The 17,944-nt window shown below is 34.9% G+C and overlaps 2 protein-coding genes across 2 annotated transcripts; both read left to right on the top strand.

Moving 5' to 3' along the window:
* The first annotated feature begins 294 nt into the window (after nt 1-294).
* LOC114286739 (UDP-galactose/UDP-glucose transporter 3) lies at nt 295-6,137 on the top strand. Its single transcript, XM_082871331.1, has 7 exons — nt 295-641; nt 1,126-1,223; nt 1,357-1,487; nt 2,049-2,079; nt 2,724-2,827; nt 3,019-3,140; nt 5,524-6,137. The coding sequence occupies exons 1-7, from the start codon at nt 538-540 to the stop codon at nt 5,930-5,932; spliced, it is 999 nt and encodes a 332-aa protein (XP_082727457.1). The 5' UTR covers nt 295-537; the 3' UTR covers nt 5,933-6,137.
* A 773-nt stretch (nt 6,138-6,910) lies between these two features.
* LOC114286675 (protein TORNADO 2) lies at nt 6,911-17,032 on the top strand. Its single transcript, XM_082871332.1, has 6 exons — nt 6,911-7,026; nt 10,333-10,449; nt 10,577-10,633; nt 11,838-11,902; nt 11,981-12,073; nt 16,658-17,032. Exons 2-6 carry the CDS (start codon nt 10,401-10,403, stop codon nt 16,958-16,960), a joined length of 567 nt encoding a protein of 188 aa, XP_082727458.1. The 5' UTR covers nt 6,911-7,026; nt 10,333-10,400; the 3' UTR covers nt 16,961-17,032.
* Nucleotides 17,033-17,944: the final 912 nt, after the last annotated feature.

Below are 17,944 nucleotides of genomic sequence, written 5' to 3'. Positions count from 1 at the left end.
ACATTTTCTTCCAAAATCCCTGAAATCTGATTATTTATTTATTTATTTATTTATTTTTTAAATTACTCATCCAAGCGATATCGTTTCAATGAGGTTTAATCTCAACCCTTAGATAAAATCACTCTAGGAGATCACGATAGGAGATCACCCTAGAGAATACACTCTAGAGGATCTTAACTGCTTGCAGAGGAATACAACTCTTCGTTGCGGAAGGAGTCCGCGTTTCTCCAACCAATAGAAACCCAGGATTGAGTCATCAAACCAATAAAACGCCTCCACGTGGAAATTCAAAGTCGCTTCAGGCTTTCCTCGCTGATATATCCCAACAAACACCAACGATCGACTCAATAGAGAGAAAGAGAGAGAGAGAGAAAGTGATCGGCAGTTGAGAAAACAAACTAAACGAATTTTCTCGTTTCTCGTTTTGCGCGCATTCTCTTTCTCTCTGTCGCATTTGATCTTGCATTTTCTCGCACTTTCTTGGCCGAGAAAGTTTCATAGCTTTTCCCGATCTGGTGATTCCGGCGGCGTTTGCAAATGGAGTCTCACGGCGCCGGACTACGCCGTGTTCTGGTGCTCGCCTTTTGCGTCGCCGGCATTTGGTCGGCCTATATTTACCAAGGAGTCCTTCAAGAGACCGTGTAAGTCCTCTCTCTCTCTTTCTCTCTCTCTCAGCTCTAATTTGATCTTTGGTCTTGCTGATCAAGTGTAGTTTTCGAATTGTTGTAATTTCGATTCCCTAGATATCAATTTCAATTGTTTAGAGTTCTAGGACTAGAAATTTTAGATTTTTTAGAGTTCTAGGACTAGAAATTTTAGGACTTACATATTTGAATGCTTTTAGTCTGTAAAAATTCATTGTTGATTAATAATAATGATTAATATTTGTGTTGTTGGCTTGGTCATTATCATCTTGTGAATATATCACTCTTTAAAATTGTGATTTCTACATTCATAATGGCATGACTTGTGCATTGCATTTACCACCATGATGCCCTCATTGCAAGAATTTTTTTCCCCAAAATTTAAGTTACACCGGTATATTTGTGGTCTCCTAAATTATTCATGAAGATTGTCAACTGATTACCCTTTTTTTTTTTTGGTAATTGTTATGATACCCTTCAGGTCCACCAAGAGATTTGGCCCAAACAAAGAGAGGTTTGAAAGCCTAGCATTTCTGAATCTGGCACAGAGTGTAGTTTGTTTCATTTGGTCATTTATTAGTAAGTTTTTATTTTTTATTTTTTATTATATTTTTAATCTTAATCTTTTTTTCTTGTCTGTGTGAGTTGTCCCTTTTATTTGGATTCAGATGTTACAGTTAAGTAATTAGTTTAATGTGCTGTTATGGGTCAGTGATAAAGCTTTGGTCCAGTGGTAGTAGTGGCGGTGCTCCATGGTGGAGTTACTGGAGTGCTGGCATTACAAATACAATTGGCCCAGCTATGGGGATTGAAGCTTTAAAGTACATCAGTTACCCTGCCCAGGTATTTTCAATTTGTTTCCATATTGGACACTTTCTATGCAACTCTTTTGATCTATTTGTTGAGAGTTTAGCCCTTCTCCATTGTCAATATCACTTGGGAAATTTTATGATTTTGATACAATTTTTATACCCATGATACCAAAATCTCACAAGTGAACCAATGAGCCAACCTCTCTACAATGTAAACAATCAAGGATAATACCCATTTTCAAACCATAGTTAACCTATCAGGCCAATGAGGGGCCGTTGCTTGCTCTGCAATGGTGAAAGATTAGGTTGTCAAGTGTGAAGACATGGGTTGAATATGAGTTTGGTTGCTTTGTATCTCAATAATGATCTGGTCAGGCTTGTGCTCAGTCCTTGGCACCAATTATTTCTTTAATTTAACCAATTTAGTTGAGTGAAAGGTAAATTGTCTACCGTCAAGTGCCCCCCCCCCCCCCCCCCCCCCCCCCCCTCCCCCCCCAAATGTTCAATTTTCTTTAACCAATTTTTTTTAAAGTAACACAACAATTGCATTTGTGGTTTTAAATGCTTATTATTCTATTACTATCACTTGCAGGTCCTTGCAAAATCTTCAAAAATGATACCAGGTGAGTTCTTGACATAATTTTAAGCATGGTTTTTGTTTAACATAATTGATTAAGGCTGTTTCATCCTTTTGACTTTCCTTCTGACTTTGATTATAAGTTTGTACTTCCTCTAGCGCCTTTGTGTGACATTCTGTTTTGCTAGTGTTACGCAAAACGACTTTAAAAGTAATACTTAACACACTTCAAAGGGGAAAAAAAAAAAGAAGAGAATTTCTTCATTTCAAAGAATTTATCGTGACCTCTTTCAATAAACTCAGCAAGCAGGTGATAGTTTCTTCTATAGATTCATCTTATTAGTAATAGAGAAACTACGGAATTTTTGGTATAGACTAACTTTGGAATTGACACCTGCAATGTGAGATCAACTAGACATATATTCATTGTTGGTAGGTGTGGGAATATGATAAAGAAATTGTGGTTTTCTCCGTTTGCAAATAGATGATGAGAAAACATTCACATGTTAATAAGGAAAAAGGAAGGCACACGTGTTATGTGCCCTGTCCATTCTTTTGTTAGTTAGAAGACCATTTTTTCATTTCAATGGGTGGGAATTTTTATTGTAAATTTCTTTGTTAATCAAATCAAGAATTCATAGCTGTAGTGGTTTCTGTGGTTAACAGATGTGATATTTTCTCTTTATGCAGTGATGCTGATGGGTAGCTTAGTTTATGGTATTAGATACACTTTTCCAGAGTATGTCTGCACTCTCCTGGTTGCTGGTGGTGTTTCTATGTTTGCACTTGCAAAGGTGAGGAATATACAAGTCATTCTACTGGAACTATGTTCTCCTCTTTTCAATTATTGTTTTGGTTTACTTTCTTTTTTTTATTTTTTGGTAGTATGCTGGGCCAAAAGACATAGGTCTGTGCCTGATAAATTTAGTTTGGATAAACAATTGAATCCTTTACTTTTCTCTTGTTTTTAATTGATGTGTTTCAGACTAGCTCAAAGACAATAAGCAAGCTGGCGCACCCAAATGCTCCACTTGGATATGGGTTGTGTTTCCTTAATCTTGCTTTTGATGGATTTACAAATGCTACTCAAGATTCAATTACATCAAGGTATTTCAGTCCAAAAAAACAAAAAAAATTGCTATTGCCAATTATTCTTATTGATTCCGCTGGTGGTTTTCTCATATATATGTCTTGATTTTTCTAATAGTCTGCTAGTTAGGAAGCAATCATAGAACATGCACTTCAAGCACTTTCCCTTTTTTTTTTTGACCCTGACCTTCATTTTGTGTGTGTGTGTGTGTGTGTTGGGGGAGGGAGGGTCATATTTGAGGGAAAATATGGTATGATTATTCTCAAACTAACAAAGAGTGTTGTGTCAGAAAATTTTCAGGAACATGTTTAGAAACTTGTTCACATATCCAATGAAGCTGCTTCTTGTTCCTTAGCATTTTAGAACTCTTTTGGTAATTCAAAATACTTTACACCTTACAGGCTCAAAGCATATCCTGTTTACCCTGAGGCTGTGTTTGGGTTTAGGATCTGAAGAGGGGTTTGTGGAGGGAAAGGAAAAAATGATGAGCTTCTATTTTTGTCACTTTCCCTCTCCCTTCACAAATCCATCCAAATCCTAGTGCCAAACGCAGCCTGAATGTCATGTGAATTTTTCACAACAGGATTTCAGGAAGCTTTGATTTACCATGAAGATAATACTAGGCAGATAATAACAGCCTAGTGATAGTTCAAAGAAATAATGTTCTCTTTGTTAAATATGGTAATTGTATATTCTGTCTATCATATATATCATATTATATTCTTTACTATATTTAAGATTACGATACTTAAGTTTCTCTCCTCCTATGTAAAGGATTCTTGTATACATTGTTACATAATTATTTAACACAATATTTAATATGATACATATTTCTCTTTCTCTTATATATTGTAACATGGTATCAGAGTTGGGTTAATTACCTAGTACTTTCACTTCACCGGCGGACGGCAGCTTTGCCTTGGCCGCTTGCCGGACCTCAACCCATTCCACTACCATATTTTCTTTCAAAATTGCTTCATGGTGATCTTTTTCTCTGTCCACTAGTTTATTCATATCCCAAATATCTCTATTATATATTTTTTTACTCGCAATCCATTTTTTTGCATGTTTCTGCTCCACTTTGTCTTTCCTTTTGTTTCAACCTCAAATAGATTTCTATCTTCAAACCTATTTGAGTTTGAGAGGGGGATCATGGTGAGCATGGTGACATACCATGTAAACCACCTAAACCACCCTCTATGGCACACTACCCAAGCCCCCCTCTCTGGTGCACTATCCAAGCCGCCCCTTAGTGCATAAACCAAGTCGCCCCTTGGTGCACAACACAAGTCACCCCCTTGGCGTGCCACCTAAGTTGCCCCCTCTGGTGTACAATCCAAGTCACCCCCTTCTGGCGCACAACCGAAGTCGCCTCCTCTGGCGTATCATCCAAGCCGCCCCTTGGCACACCACTAAAGTTGTCCCCTGGCGCACCATCCAAGCTGCCCCCTAGTGCGCTTTCTAATAAGTCGCCCCCTGACTCACTCAGTCATCTATTGCCACTCTCGTTCAGCATCATGTCATGAGTTATGTGTGTGGTACACTTGCTGATTCAACATCTAGTTTTCTACATCGGTCTGGCATGACCCCTTTAAACTATTCCGACATTAATTTCGGTTAGTCTCTACAACGGTCTGACATGACCCCTTAAATTGTCTCGACATTGATTTGAGTCAGTTCCTACAACGTCGGGCATGACCCCGTAATCTCGATATTGATTCCAGTTAGTTCCTATAACGGTCCAACATGACCTTAAATTGTCCTGAAATTAGTTCCGACCAATATCTACAATGGTCTGGCGTGATCATAAATTGTCTCTCAGTATTAGTTTCGACCTGTGATCTATCTCAAGCACCCCAATGCACCCATCTGGACTTTGCCTATTTGCCTCAAATTTATCCATATTTTATTTTATTTCATATTTTAATTTCTCCCTTGAAACTCCAGTTGGTATCCCTCCTTGAGTTTGAGGGAGAATGTTAAATATAGTAACTATATATTCTGGCTATCATACATACCATATTATATTCATTGTCATATTTAGAATTACTATATTTAGGTTTTTTTCCTCCTATGTAAAGGAGTCTTGTATATGTTGTTACATAATTATCATACTTAGGTTTCTCTCTCCCTCTCTCTCTCTCTCTCTCTCTCTCTAAGATATTGTAACTCTCTTGATAAACCACCATGCTTTGCTTCAAGTCCAAACACTAGTCATGTCATCACATCCCGAATGTTTTCAACTTTTTTCCTTTTTTCCTTTTTTTTATTCTACATATTATTTTGCACATTGATTAAAGTGCTTGGTGAGTGTTTTCATTGATGCACTCTCAATTGTTTGTCATCAATCTATAATTGCTCGGACACCTTTTCTGAATCAGATTGCTTTCACTTGCTCAGGTACCCGAAGACAAGTGCTTGGGACATAATGTTGGGTATGAACTTGTGGGGTACCATTTACAATACAGCCTTCATGTTTGGATATCCGGGCGCTAGTGGATATGAGGCAGTTAAATTCTGCAAGTTGCACCCAGATGCAGCGTGGGACATTTTTCTCTACTGCCTGTGTGGTGCAGTGGGTCAGAATTTCATTTTTCTAACCATAAGTCGATTTGGTTCTCTCACTAACACTACCATCACCACAACTCGCAAATTTGTCAGCATTGTGGTGTCTTCACTTCTTAGTGGAAACCCGCTATCTACAAAGCAATGGGGGAGCGTTTTCATGGTCTTCTCAGGGTTGTCATACCAGATTTACCTCAAATGGAGGAAATTGCAGAGATTGCAGAAGAAGAGAAAGCCCATGTGAAGTCCATGATATATTATTGGTGTAACCGTAAGGTTCAATATCACATTTTGAATATAGACGAATGTATCGGAGTAGATCTTATTTTTCAAGTCTCTCTACATATGCAGTTAGGGGAAGTTTTGACATGTCATGAGTTTTAAAACTAGTACCAGTTGGCTTCTGACTGAAATTTGATGTTATTAAATTTGTGATAATTATGTGAGCATTTGTTGTGTATCTATGTGTTTTGGTTTATCTACGTATCTAATGTCTAATAACATCTCCAGAGCGGCTGATGATGTTCCCTTTCTGCAAAAAAATGAATTTTTACTTCTTTTTAAACATCAAAGTGCAATGAAACATCAAACCGTTACTATTATTTTACGCTTAAACAGTACACAATAGTAAGTACACTATAGATAGAGTTAAGAATTAGGGTTGGATGTAGCACATAAAATTAGAGACGGATGGATAAATGAAAGAGTTGCCGAATGTTGGATAATTAATAAAAAATATTTTTAAAAAAATGATTGAAATTGAAATGCATATGGTGATATGCACTACTAGAAAAGGGATTATTGGACACGGAGCCTTTTGTGACGGTTTGAAAATTGTCGCAAAAAAATATTTTTGCGACGGTAAGTGGCACTGTCGTGAAATATTTTTTTTGCGACGGAAAATTCAAGACCGTGGCAAAAAATAGTATTTTATGCGACAATTTGTCACCCGTCGGTATTTGTTTTTTTTTTTTTTTTTTTGCGATTGTTTATTTTTTTTTGTGACGCTGTTTATTCCTCCGTTGCAAAAATAATCTTTTTGCTTCCCGCGCCCTTCATCTTTGCCTTGTCTTACATACACCCTTTCAGTATCCTCTTCTCAAAGCAAAAAATAAAATAAAAAAGGAAAAAAACTGTCTGCCTTCTCCCAGTCGTCTCTTTCCATCTCGGAGCCCTAACAGCACCAGCGTGAGATACCCTTCTCTCCTCTCCTTTTCTTTCCTCTCACACTCGCTCGCACAGACCCTCACAATCTCTCGCTCTTGCGTTACCCTCACAGTCTGTCTGTAGCAGAGGCGGCGGCGGCGACTTCCCACTGGTTCTCCCTCCGGCATTCAGGTAACTCTCCTCTGCTCTCCTCTGCTCTTTTTCTCTTCTTTTGCCTTCATTGGAATCAAACCCTCTTCATTGGAACCATAGAAAGTGGTGCAGAGATTGGAGATTGAGAGAGAGGGGATTGGAACCCTAGTTTTAAATCTATATAAAGCTTAATATTTGCATATTTATGGCTTAAATTTTAAATACTGAGAGATGAGAATTAGCTATCTCAATACTTAATTCCTTTCATACGTGCCTCCTATAATGAACCTCAATTAATTTCCATTGGTTTCCTTGTTGTTTCTTCTTCAGTTTTAATTGAGCATTCAATATGTTTCATTAAATTATCAATTGAATTATCTTCTCGTCTTTTTTTTTTTTCATATATATAAGAGTATCTATTGAAAAATTCATATAAGTTTCCAATTCTTTTTATTTTTTATTTTTTATGGTTGCCAAATATTTCTTGCAAGGATTCCTATTGCGTTTCCCAATCAATTTTTTAATAGTTTCTTGTATATTGTCTGACCTCATTTTTAGGTTTACCCTCTAATTTCTCATTTTTAGTTCCTAGTTTGTTAACCGGAAGCATGAACATAGACACAATCATGAACACTGACACAGGCACGAGACAACTATTTTGAAAAAATTAGGATACGGACACGACATGTATACGGCATAAAGAAAATATATTTTTCATCGTTTGTCACTGTACAATGCACAACTCAAACTTGACTCTCAATCAGTGCTGTAAGGAGCAGATAATAAAAAAGATCGGTAAAATACTTCCAGACATTAGCACTTCCGTACTTCCTCAAGCATTTATCATAAAATCCATACCTGAACCAGGGAAGAAAAAATTATGAATAATAATGAGGTTATAGTATTTTGTGTCTTACAAGAAACTATGGTAGCTCTAAGCTGTGTGACACAGTGAAATACCTTTCCAAATTATAGGGAAAGCTACATGAATTTGTTTTGAATCTTATGATATTATTCTATCTAAATAAATGTCTCTCGACTGGTTGGTCATCATCAAAGTCATGACTTATCTCAAACAACAACATTTTGAGCTTTCTCATCGTTTTTGCATCCCCTTAACTACAAGGCGTCAGTCCTTATTCTTGTAGTAGTATTTATTTTTTGGCGCATAATCAAATCATCTCAACTTTCAATTCAATTGTCCTCCTTGGTATTACAAGCTCCAGCTGTAATACATGCTCCATCTCTAAAACTATCTATAACAACTCTCATGCCATCAATTTTTTTTTTTTTTAAATAACATGGCATCAAATTTAGGAGTAGCACTGTAACATATTGTCAGTGACAGAAAAGACTACACCGTTGAAGAAACAACATGAAAAAGTCGACCTGGCTTCTTTGCAAGGATCAAACACATTTGGTTATCAATAAAAATAAGGCAAGATATGAAAATGTTTGGCATAAAAGCCTCCCTACTTTAAAACTAAAAAAAAAGTGGTTTCATAGGTTCTATAAAGATAGGGGCAGCTTGAACTTAACATTTTCTTGCAAGATTGAACATATATATTGGAGCAATTACAAGCTTTGAAACAATTAGAGATCAGAAATAAAATTTCAATCACGCGTTTCCATCAAAGGTTGATATTTAGGCTATTTATGAACTTAGTAGACAACCCAAAACGTACTCCAAAGTATGGCTTCCATGCAAACAAAATAATGCTATACAATTTAGGGCATTATGGAAACTTTGTGACTCAAACTCGACAAGACTTGATTCCAATTACTTAAAATTGAATATTATGAGCAAGACTAATCTTGAATACATGAGCTGCAACCAACATAAGATTGAAAAGGGTTCAAGTTATTATTAAGTATCAAATACCATAAGGTGTCCATTTTTCCGTTAACATATAATCAAGATCCACTAACGAGAGAAAGAACATGAAATTGTTGATACTCAATAGATTTAGAATTAAATTGAAGTAAAGAAGCATTCCCCATGGTTGTCATATTATAAAATGCCCCATCAACACAAAGGAAGAGTTCTAAAAGTCACCTGTAAATTGGGTCATACGAATAGTACAAAAATTGGAGAAGCAAGACACGACAACCAAAATGAGTGACGATATTGAGAAAATTGGGTTAAATGAGTACTTAAGTATTGAAGGAATGTAAACTAAATCATACAAGCAAACTAGAAACAGTTCAAAATGAGAACAAACAAACAGAAAATCATATGTGATAATTGATGCAAAAATGCCACTGACTGCAATTTGTCATAATTTGGTTCAAGTTAAAGGCATTACAAGGAGAACATGAAGACAATGATGGTCAGAAGAGGTGGCATGTTATGTAATAAAAAATTAAACTCTAGTAGAGTGACAGGTGAATAAGGCTCTACGAAGCTAATCAATTGAAATTTAAGGTGTCATTAGTTTCAGCCCATGACGGTGCACCAAGCATAAGTTGTTAAAAATTTCTTATAGTTTCACGATGCATGGGTCAAATTTAAGAGAAAAATCATTAAGTAGCTTTATCTGGTAAAGGATCCCTTCATTGACATAGATGTTCATTTGCTAATAGCCTGGGGATGTGCATGAAGTATTGACTTTATGATTCCCCTTCCAAAAAGCATATTTACACATGAAACATATGAATTAATACCTTTTTCTATCAGTAACATATGAATTAATACCTTCAAGATGTGGAATTCAAAATGGCATGCATGCTTAAATGTGATATGGAATTCAGTAACATATGCTTAAATGTCTCGTACTACTGCCAAGGTAAAAAATTTGGAAAGAAATAGGTTAATGGAGCAAATTTTAAAGTCTAAAGCCAAGGGTGATGTGGCTACCTGGAAATCTCTTCCCTAGTTGTGAATTTCCTGATTAATGTTAGAATTCCTATGATGAAATTAGCTACAATTTGTGGATATGAACTCAAGTGTTGTGTTTTGACTTTGGACATGTGTGCCAGATGAGGATGCTATCCAAAATCTAGGGCCGGGAACATGGATAAGTTTATGCTTGTGAATTTACTTTATTGACCAAGAACAATGATCTGCATATACGCATGCAGAAGGGCAATGCAGAGCAAAAAAAAGGATAAAAAATAATAGTCACGGTGTAGTCTCCTTCGCAAGGAGCCACATATAGCTCACATTTGTGTATTTTTAAGATTACTGTGCACTTCTTATAGTGCTCTGCTGGGACTGCGTGGGTGAAGCAGAGGAGGTGTCATGGTCTGAGATGGAGTTGTGAGCAGAGGAGATCTGTTTTGCTACTGTTTTATTTAGCTAATTTGCTGCTGTGAGCTATGAGCTGTGTTGCTGCTGTGATGCAGCAAATTTGCTGCTGATTTGCTGTTTTGTTGGTTTGCTGCTGAATGCTGGCAAAAATAAGCTTAAATCAATGGATGAGGTCAGATCTCTCTTGAGCTTACGTGCATTGATCTTGAATGGTAGGATCCATCTTGATCAACTGCATCACCTCAGTTTTTAATTTCTGATGTATATATTAATTTTGTTGGTTGGAAAAATACAATTTTAAATTTCCTTATTTCTGCTAATGAATCCCTCTTTGTGCAGATAATGAGATTGTTTCCATTTGCAGGCTTGATCAATTGAAAGAATTGAACACTTTAGGTATGAGTTTTCAGTAATCAATTTCATATCATGTGGATGATATTATTGCCCAATACCCATGCTATGCCACCTATGACATAGAATCACCTCATTGCCAGTAAACTTGCTTAACTTATTTGTTCTTCCAACACTTGTGATAGTCCAGTTGCTGAGAATTTGTATACTTGTGTATGTAAATCAGCTTTAAACTATTCGTTTGTAGATATAATATAAGCATATTATCTTACATGATTTCTATTGTTATCTACAGTCTTTATATTTTTTCTCAGTACTTTACTCTTGGCTAGTTCTAGGTTTGTGTCAAACAAGCAGTCATTTTTTGTTTCTCTAAACTGATGGGTATATTTATTGATAAATGAGAAAATTAATTGTATTATGACATTTTAGAAGCTTCAGATGATTTACTGATAGCAACATCATTTATACAACCAATTACCACCTTTGTACATTGAACAAAATATTTCAATTCATGCCAATGATCTGAGATACACTCTATGCATAATAGGGTAAAGTTAAATGTTTAATGGACTTTCAATTTTTTCTTAAGTTGACCTTTCTGTACATGGCTCAAAACGGAATCGGGGGTCCATATGTTCACCTCAGCCCTGTATGTTCACATTGTACAAATATTTCAATTCAAGCCAATGACCTGAAATACACTTTATGCATAATAGGGTACATGTAAATGTTAAATGGAGCCTCAATTTTATTTAAGTTGACCTTTCTTTTCTCTACGTGGCTCAAAACTGAATTGTGGATCCATATGATATATGTTTACCTCAGCCATGTAGGAAGGTTTCTGAACGATCCAAATGTGGATATAATGATTAAACCTTGCCTCAATGGGGTTTAATGTGTTTGTAACACGATTCTGGTACAACTGTATAGGTGATGGAGAAATCGGAAATGGAACTAATTTTCTTTTAATTATCTTTTCTTTTTTAATTTTAAAAACCAAGCTTGCACAGGATGCACCTTTATTCTTTGTCAAGTCCTGTTATTTCTAGGTGTATGTGACTAGACTAGAGTATGAAAAGCATGAGAATTTCTGAACATGTATTGGTCGTTTTATTAAACAAATCTTGGTTGTGATTATAATTTAATAATGAAAATCTCATTCTTTATGAGAGTAGTTCTTACAATATACACTGTAGGTAAATGTTTACTTTTTGAGTTTGAGTTCTTTTTTTGGGCTCTGTATAAGTTCTTTCTAGAAATCCAATCAATAAACTTGGAGAGTCTCTGGTCAAGGTGAAATCAATCACGAAGGTAAGCACTTATAAATGGCAAGCTTCAACATCAGTTTACCCTTTTAGTGCTAGGATTGTAACTTATTCATGATTCCAGCTCTCTCTATCTGATTGCCAGCTTCAAGCCATTGATTCACTAATGTCGTGCACTGAGTTGAAAGAGCTCCGACTTGCTCACAATGATATCAAGGTATATATATGTTCTGCTTGCTCAGTTTTGCAATACTATGCTCAGTTTCTTGTGAGCTTCAACTTTGTGACTCAATTATGTTTTTTTCCAAGTCATTTTAAATCTTCCCATTTTTCTTTTTTCTTTTGTAGTATTAAGTTGATCAATATTATAGATAATTATCATTACCCTTATCGAAGACAAATAAAATTTAAGTTTTTTTTTTTTTAAAATAAAATTTTAACTAGATTGAGTCTTTTACTAATTTATAATACTTATGGGCGTATATTTTATTTTTGTGTTCCTTTTAGGGACTAAACAAGTTTGAATTAAATACTTTAGGGATTTAATAGATTCAATCAATAGTTTAGGGACTATTTGATTTATATACTTTAGGGACTTAATAGACTCAATTGGTAGTTCATGGACCAAGTATATAATTTGGCGATAGTTTAGGGATATAAAATGTAATAAATCCATTTTTAAATTATGTTGTTCATGCTTTGTGTTCTGGGGCAAGTAGGACAAAAAATGCTTAGCTTGTATGCTTCTATCTTTGTGTGGTTTTTGGTGAAAATTGTGGTTCTCTTTTGTTAAAGCCACTTGTATAAATTTGAAATTGAAATTTCTCCGTGGGCTGTTAATTACTGCTTTCCCATTGGGTTTGACATATAGTCTAGTCAAACAAGTCTGTTGCTAGTGCCACATTTAAGGTTGGAGTGAACTAGTTAGTGCCTTTTCTTGTAGGATTGATTGTACTTCGGATTAGATTCATCCTTTGTAAATGATGTTTTTTTTTGTGTTTTTTTTTAGCAGATGCAACTCCTTTTGAGCACGTGATGATATCTTTGCGTATCAATGTTGGAGTTTACTGTTGATATTAAAATAAACTATAATATATATGTTTTTTTTATTTGCATTGTCGATATTTTTTTTTTGTTTTAGATACAAAAATTTAAGTTCTTGAATATCAAAAATTATTAGTATTGTTAGAGAATATTTTATATATTTTTGTAAAGAATATTTAGTTGATAATTGTTACAAATACATATTTACATATGATTTTGTGAATGTGGATGTGGATGTATTTTATTTTAGAAAATATTAATAATTTGTACAGGGAATAAATTAATAAAATATATATTAATTTTATGAAAATAATTTTATTGCAACAATAATAACCGTCACTAATGTAATTATTATTTTCTTACATTTTATTAGCGACGGGTTAATTTGTAGCATATACATATTAGTTCAAATCTTTAGCGACGGTTTAAACTGTTGCAAATATGGTATTAATTTAATTTTTCTTTTTTGCGACGTTTTATACCGTCGCGAATCATGTTTTTCGCGATGATTTAAGCTATCACAAATACTATATTTATTTTATTTTTATTTTTTTGTGACATTTTAGACCGTCGCTAATAATACTGTTCGCGACGTCAAATACTGTCGCAAAAATTTTTTTGGAGACGACAACCAATATCGTAAAAGTGAAGTTTTTTCCCCTTTTTTTATGTCAGGTTTAACCGTCGCAAAAACCATTGATTAGCCGTCACTACAAGAATGCGACAGTTTGTAACCGTCGCAAATACTTTTTGTTACGCCTCCTTCTACCATCCCCCATTTCTCGTCGTTGCTCCGTAGCAAAAGACTTTTTGCGATGGTATATGGACCTTTTACGACGTTTAAGACCGTCGCAAAAAGTCTAACTTTTGGTAGTGGGATGGGTATAGAAAATGACAATGGTCTACAAAGTTTTTCATTCAATTTGGCTTATGCGATTCCAATTGAGATACATTTGTGTCTAACTAATCACTTTGTGTTAAATTAATTCAATTATTAATACCTTAAAAATTTTGACCAAAAGTCGTCACATATCTCTCATATGATTTGTCATCCTCCTTGTAACCTCTACACTTCAAGACGGAGCGAAGATTAAAAATAAATAAATAAAAAGCCACATAATGATAACTCACTCAATTCACAATATGCACATAAGGGTGTAAAAATGGTCCGCAGCCTATGGGCGGTCCAAAGCCTGCCCACGGTTCGGGGTGGGCCTAGGTCTGAGTCCAACCTGGAATCTTGGGCCTAGGTCGTCATTTTAAAGCCCGATCCATCCCGTGGGCCCGATCTATCGTCCCGCTGAAAGCCTGGATTGAGGTCTGGTCCGCTCGAGACCCAATGTCATTTTTACTGAAAAAGAATAAAATTTTATGAAAAAAATAAAATAAAAAAAATGTTCAGGCCTACCTAGACCCGGCCCAAGCCCAAGACTATCAGGCTGGCCAACGTTTGAATACCCTTGGGCTTGGGCCTAATTTTACCGACCCGCCCTAATTTTTTTTGGACAGAAACCCATGTGGCCCGACATGGGCCAGCCCAAGCCCAGACCTGGGTGGTTCGAGCTGGATCAAATTTATATCCCGATATGCATATGTGGCTTAGGCAAGTCATTGTCATGAAAAAAAATAACTATTTTCTAAGCTGAAAATGGCTTGGTAGTTTTTGTTGCCATCAATATATTGACAGTGAAACAAATTTCTTGAAATGGTACCACCAATTTTTTAAGAACTTTTAATGGCTGAGGAAAAAAAGTGTATGAAATGAATTGGGATAACATACAGAAGTCAAAAAGTTACTAAAAAAAAATGAAAAAGTTTGGGGGAAGTTTAGAGGGCAAAATTATTAGTTTGCTCTTTAAATTCAACTACCCAAAAGTCAAAAACTTAAAATTCAAAAAGTCAACAAGGGTAGAATGCTCATTTTGATTTTACTACAATAATTTATTATACATCTTTTCGTAAAAATTCAAAAAGTTATTCCAAATATACATTTTTTTGGTCTACTTTTTAGCTAAAAAGTAAAAATTACACATTCTAAACAATCCTTTTAAGGGTTGTTCGGCCTTGGCCAACTTATGGCCTTGGGATGGGCTAAGCTCAGGCCCAGCTTGAGGAAATTTGGGCCTAATATGTGGCCCAATTCTAAGACAGCATAATTTGGGCCGAGACCCAACAGATCGGCCAAGCTTGGGCCAGCCAACGGTCCTTAAACCAACATTCTCCCTCTTCAAAATTCACAACCTTTATTGATTTGTCCATGCCATGCATGCAAGTTTGACTCTAATTACTCCAGCCATAATAGCAAAGAATAGTGGCAATGTAAGAAAAAATAACCTATATAAAGTAATGAACTATTAACTGTGTCATAAAAAATCTATCTTTAGAAAATCTATGTTAAGGTACACAACAATATGGCATTAAATAGTTGTGAAACACAATTCGCAAATTTTATTTTATTAACAAAATAAAAGTTAAAAAAGAAATTACAAGCACGTTGTCTCTTATTTTGTCGCAATATTTATAAAAAATGGTAGAATTCACCAACGTTGTAATCACAAGTTGCAACTTCTTCGGACTACTACTATCAATCGTCCCCATCGCCAGTGCTACATACATCTTCATCAATGGCCCTGTATCATGCGATGATGAATCCCCGGTAGTGACCATGGCACTCGGAGTTTTCATTCTTGTCATGTCGGTGGTGGGGTTGATCGGTGCAACAGCAAAATGTAGGGTTTTGATGTTGACTTATCTATGGATGTTTTCTGTGGTGATTGTCATGGCCCTTTGCATGACGACAATCACTTTTGTGGTGACAAGCAATAGTCCTGCGGATGTAGTCAAAGCCAGCAGAGGGTACAAACTCAAAGAATTCATGCCATTGTTCACAAAATATATGGTGAATGATGGGAAATGGGTTGATGCCAAGAACTGTATGATTGAACAACATTTCTGTAAGATTAGGCTCCTTAATGCTACTGATAATGAGGTGGAATATACTAAGCAGGTTTGCTTTTTATTCTCTTTAATTTCTCACTTTCATATATGTGTTTATGCGTTTGTCTGTCTTCATATTTTTTTAATTTTTGCTACGAGTAGTAAAGTATAAAAGATTCTGGTGTTTATTTTCGTATTGACCTAAGTTCATAAAGATAGGTTTTAGATTACAAAATAACTTTATTTTTTGTTTTCTTTTTGAATCTCATCATCAACAGAATGGAAATTTTGAATAACTTGAACTTTACACTTAGCCTTTTCATTTATTTTCCTTTTAGGTTTCAAATTTCACGGAGTCTATAGGGTTATATGGCTTGTTAATAATATAAAAATTATTGGCACATATGAATTTTTTAATATTTTTTTTACAGATATTTTTACCCAATTTTAGCCTCAATGCATTATTCAAATTTGACTTTGTCCATGTCTTTTTTTGATGATGCTATCAACCTAAATGTTACTTGGTCCAATTTGACATGGTCAAAAGAAGAGTCAATGTCAATGTTATATTGAGTGTCAACTTACAAAAAATTTCAATATAACATGCACAATGAAATAACTATTCGAGATTGAATTTGTTGTTCTATTTATGAAAAAAAAGAAGAAGTCATCACTAAACTCAAAGGAAAAAAAATTAGTTATGCGAAGCATATATAATATTACTTTCCTGCAAGACATGTAATAAATATTTTTATCATTCTTCATTGTGAAATAAATATATTTTTTTATCATTCTAATTATTCTTTGTTTTCCATCACAGTTCGGTTGTTGCAGACCTCCACCCCAATGTGGTTTTGTGCCGCGTCAAAATGAAACCTCATGGGAGCTGCCAAAAAAGGGTCTTGCTTCCAAGGACCATGACTGCGTTGCTTGGAGCAGCAACCGCGACAAGATGTGCTATGACTGTGAGTCATGCAAGGCTGGCCATGTCGCTGCACGTGTGATTGAACTTCATGGTGATTCCGGCTTCTGCATTGGCTTCCCCATCTTCCTCTTCATCATCTTCGGCATTGCTTACTGTGCCTTGAGAAATAGCAATCAGAAGTGTAGAGGCTGTGTTTGATCCACCATTTTTTATAATTATTCTGTAATGAAAACTTATGTTTAATTCAATCCAAATGTGGTGTTTTACTAATAATTGTGTCAATTTTGTGATTTATATGATTGGAATATTGTTTTATTGGAATCAAATTGAGTGAAGATTATTATTATTATTATTATTAGTTTTTGTGGGGGTTTGTAGTAAATTAAGTCCCATTACCTTTAACTCAGGAATTGTTTGGGAAATAATTTTTTTAATGATTTGTTATACGAAAAAACGTATAAAAAATAGAAAGAATAATTTGACAATTTGTATGTGATTTTTTTAACTAAAAACCTTACTTCCCAAGCATCCCCTCAAGATACTTTGTTGATTTTTAATTTTTTCTTTTTTAAAAAAAAAAAAAAAAAGAAGTTAAGAATGTCTTTAAAATTTTAACTAACATTTGGACTGATTTGTCCTTAGTGGAGAATTTTAAAATTGTTTACCACTATTACCGGGAAGCGAACAAATGGGCTAATTTGCTAGCTAGCATATGAAATAGGGTCTTTTGGAAAGTGGATTATAATCTGATTATAATCCACTTCTCTCTCACAAAAAGTTGATTATAAGATTATAATCATCTTCTCAAAATAATCGACAACCTGAATTTTAGCATCGGAAGGATTTAAGAATTTAGTTTTTCATCACTGTACCTTATTGTATTAGTAGTCAACTGGCTTTGAATGCCAGATCAACTTATTGCACTAAATTTATTTAATATATTTTAGCTCATTTCTACCCAAAAAAAGGAAAAAGGAAAAAGGAAAAAAATAGTGGCAATGTAAGAGAAAAATCAAACAGATAAGTAATCAACCATCAACTTCTTGTCATCTAGAATCTATCTTTGGCAAATCTATGTCAAGGTACAACATATAGCAAATCTATGTTAAGGTCCAACATATGGCATTAAATAGTTGTGAATCCAATTAAAAACAACTCACAAAATTTTATGAAAAAGAAGAA

The sequence above is a fragment of the Camellia sinensis genome, chromosome 5, assembly GCF_055761805.1.
Source record: "Camellia sinensis isolate YWXY chromosome 5, ASM5576180v1, whole genome shotgun sequence".
Taxonomy (NCBI): Eukaryota; Viridiplantae; Streptophyta; class Magnoliopsida; order Ericales; family Theaceae; genus Camellia; species Camellia sinensis.
This window is presented reverse-complemented; position numbering and strand designations above follow the sequence as displayed.

Bases quoted from the DNA above. Each gene is read 5' to 3' on its own strand.
- LOC114286739 (XM_082871331.1), top strand. From the start codon at position 538: ATGGAGTCTCACGGCGCCGGACTACGCCGTGTTCTGGTGCTCGCCTTT. The intron at 642-1,125 runs GTAAGTCCTCTC...GATACCCTTCAG, and splicing joins GGAGTCCTTCAAGAGACCGT to GTCCACCAAGAGATTTGGCC. The intron at 1,488-2,048 runs GTATTTTCAATT...TATCACTTGCAG, and splicing joins ACATCAGTTACCCTGCCCAG to GTCCTTGCAAAATCTTCAAA.
- LOC114286675 (XM_082871332.1), top strand. From the start codon at position 10,401: ATGGATGAGGTCAGATCTCTCTTGAGCTTACGTGCATTGATCTTGAAT. The intron at 10,450-10,576 runs GTAGGATCCATC...CTCTTTGTGCAG, and splicing joins ACGTGCATTGATCTTGAATG to ATAATGAGATTGTTTCCATT. The intron at 11,903-11,980 runs GTAAGCACTTAT...TCATGATTCCAG, and splicing joins AGGTGAAATCAATCACGAAG to CTCTCTCTATCTGATTGCCA.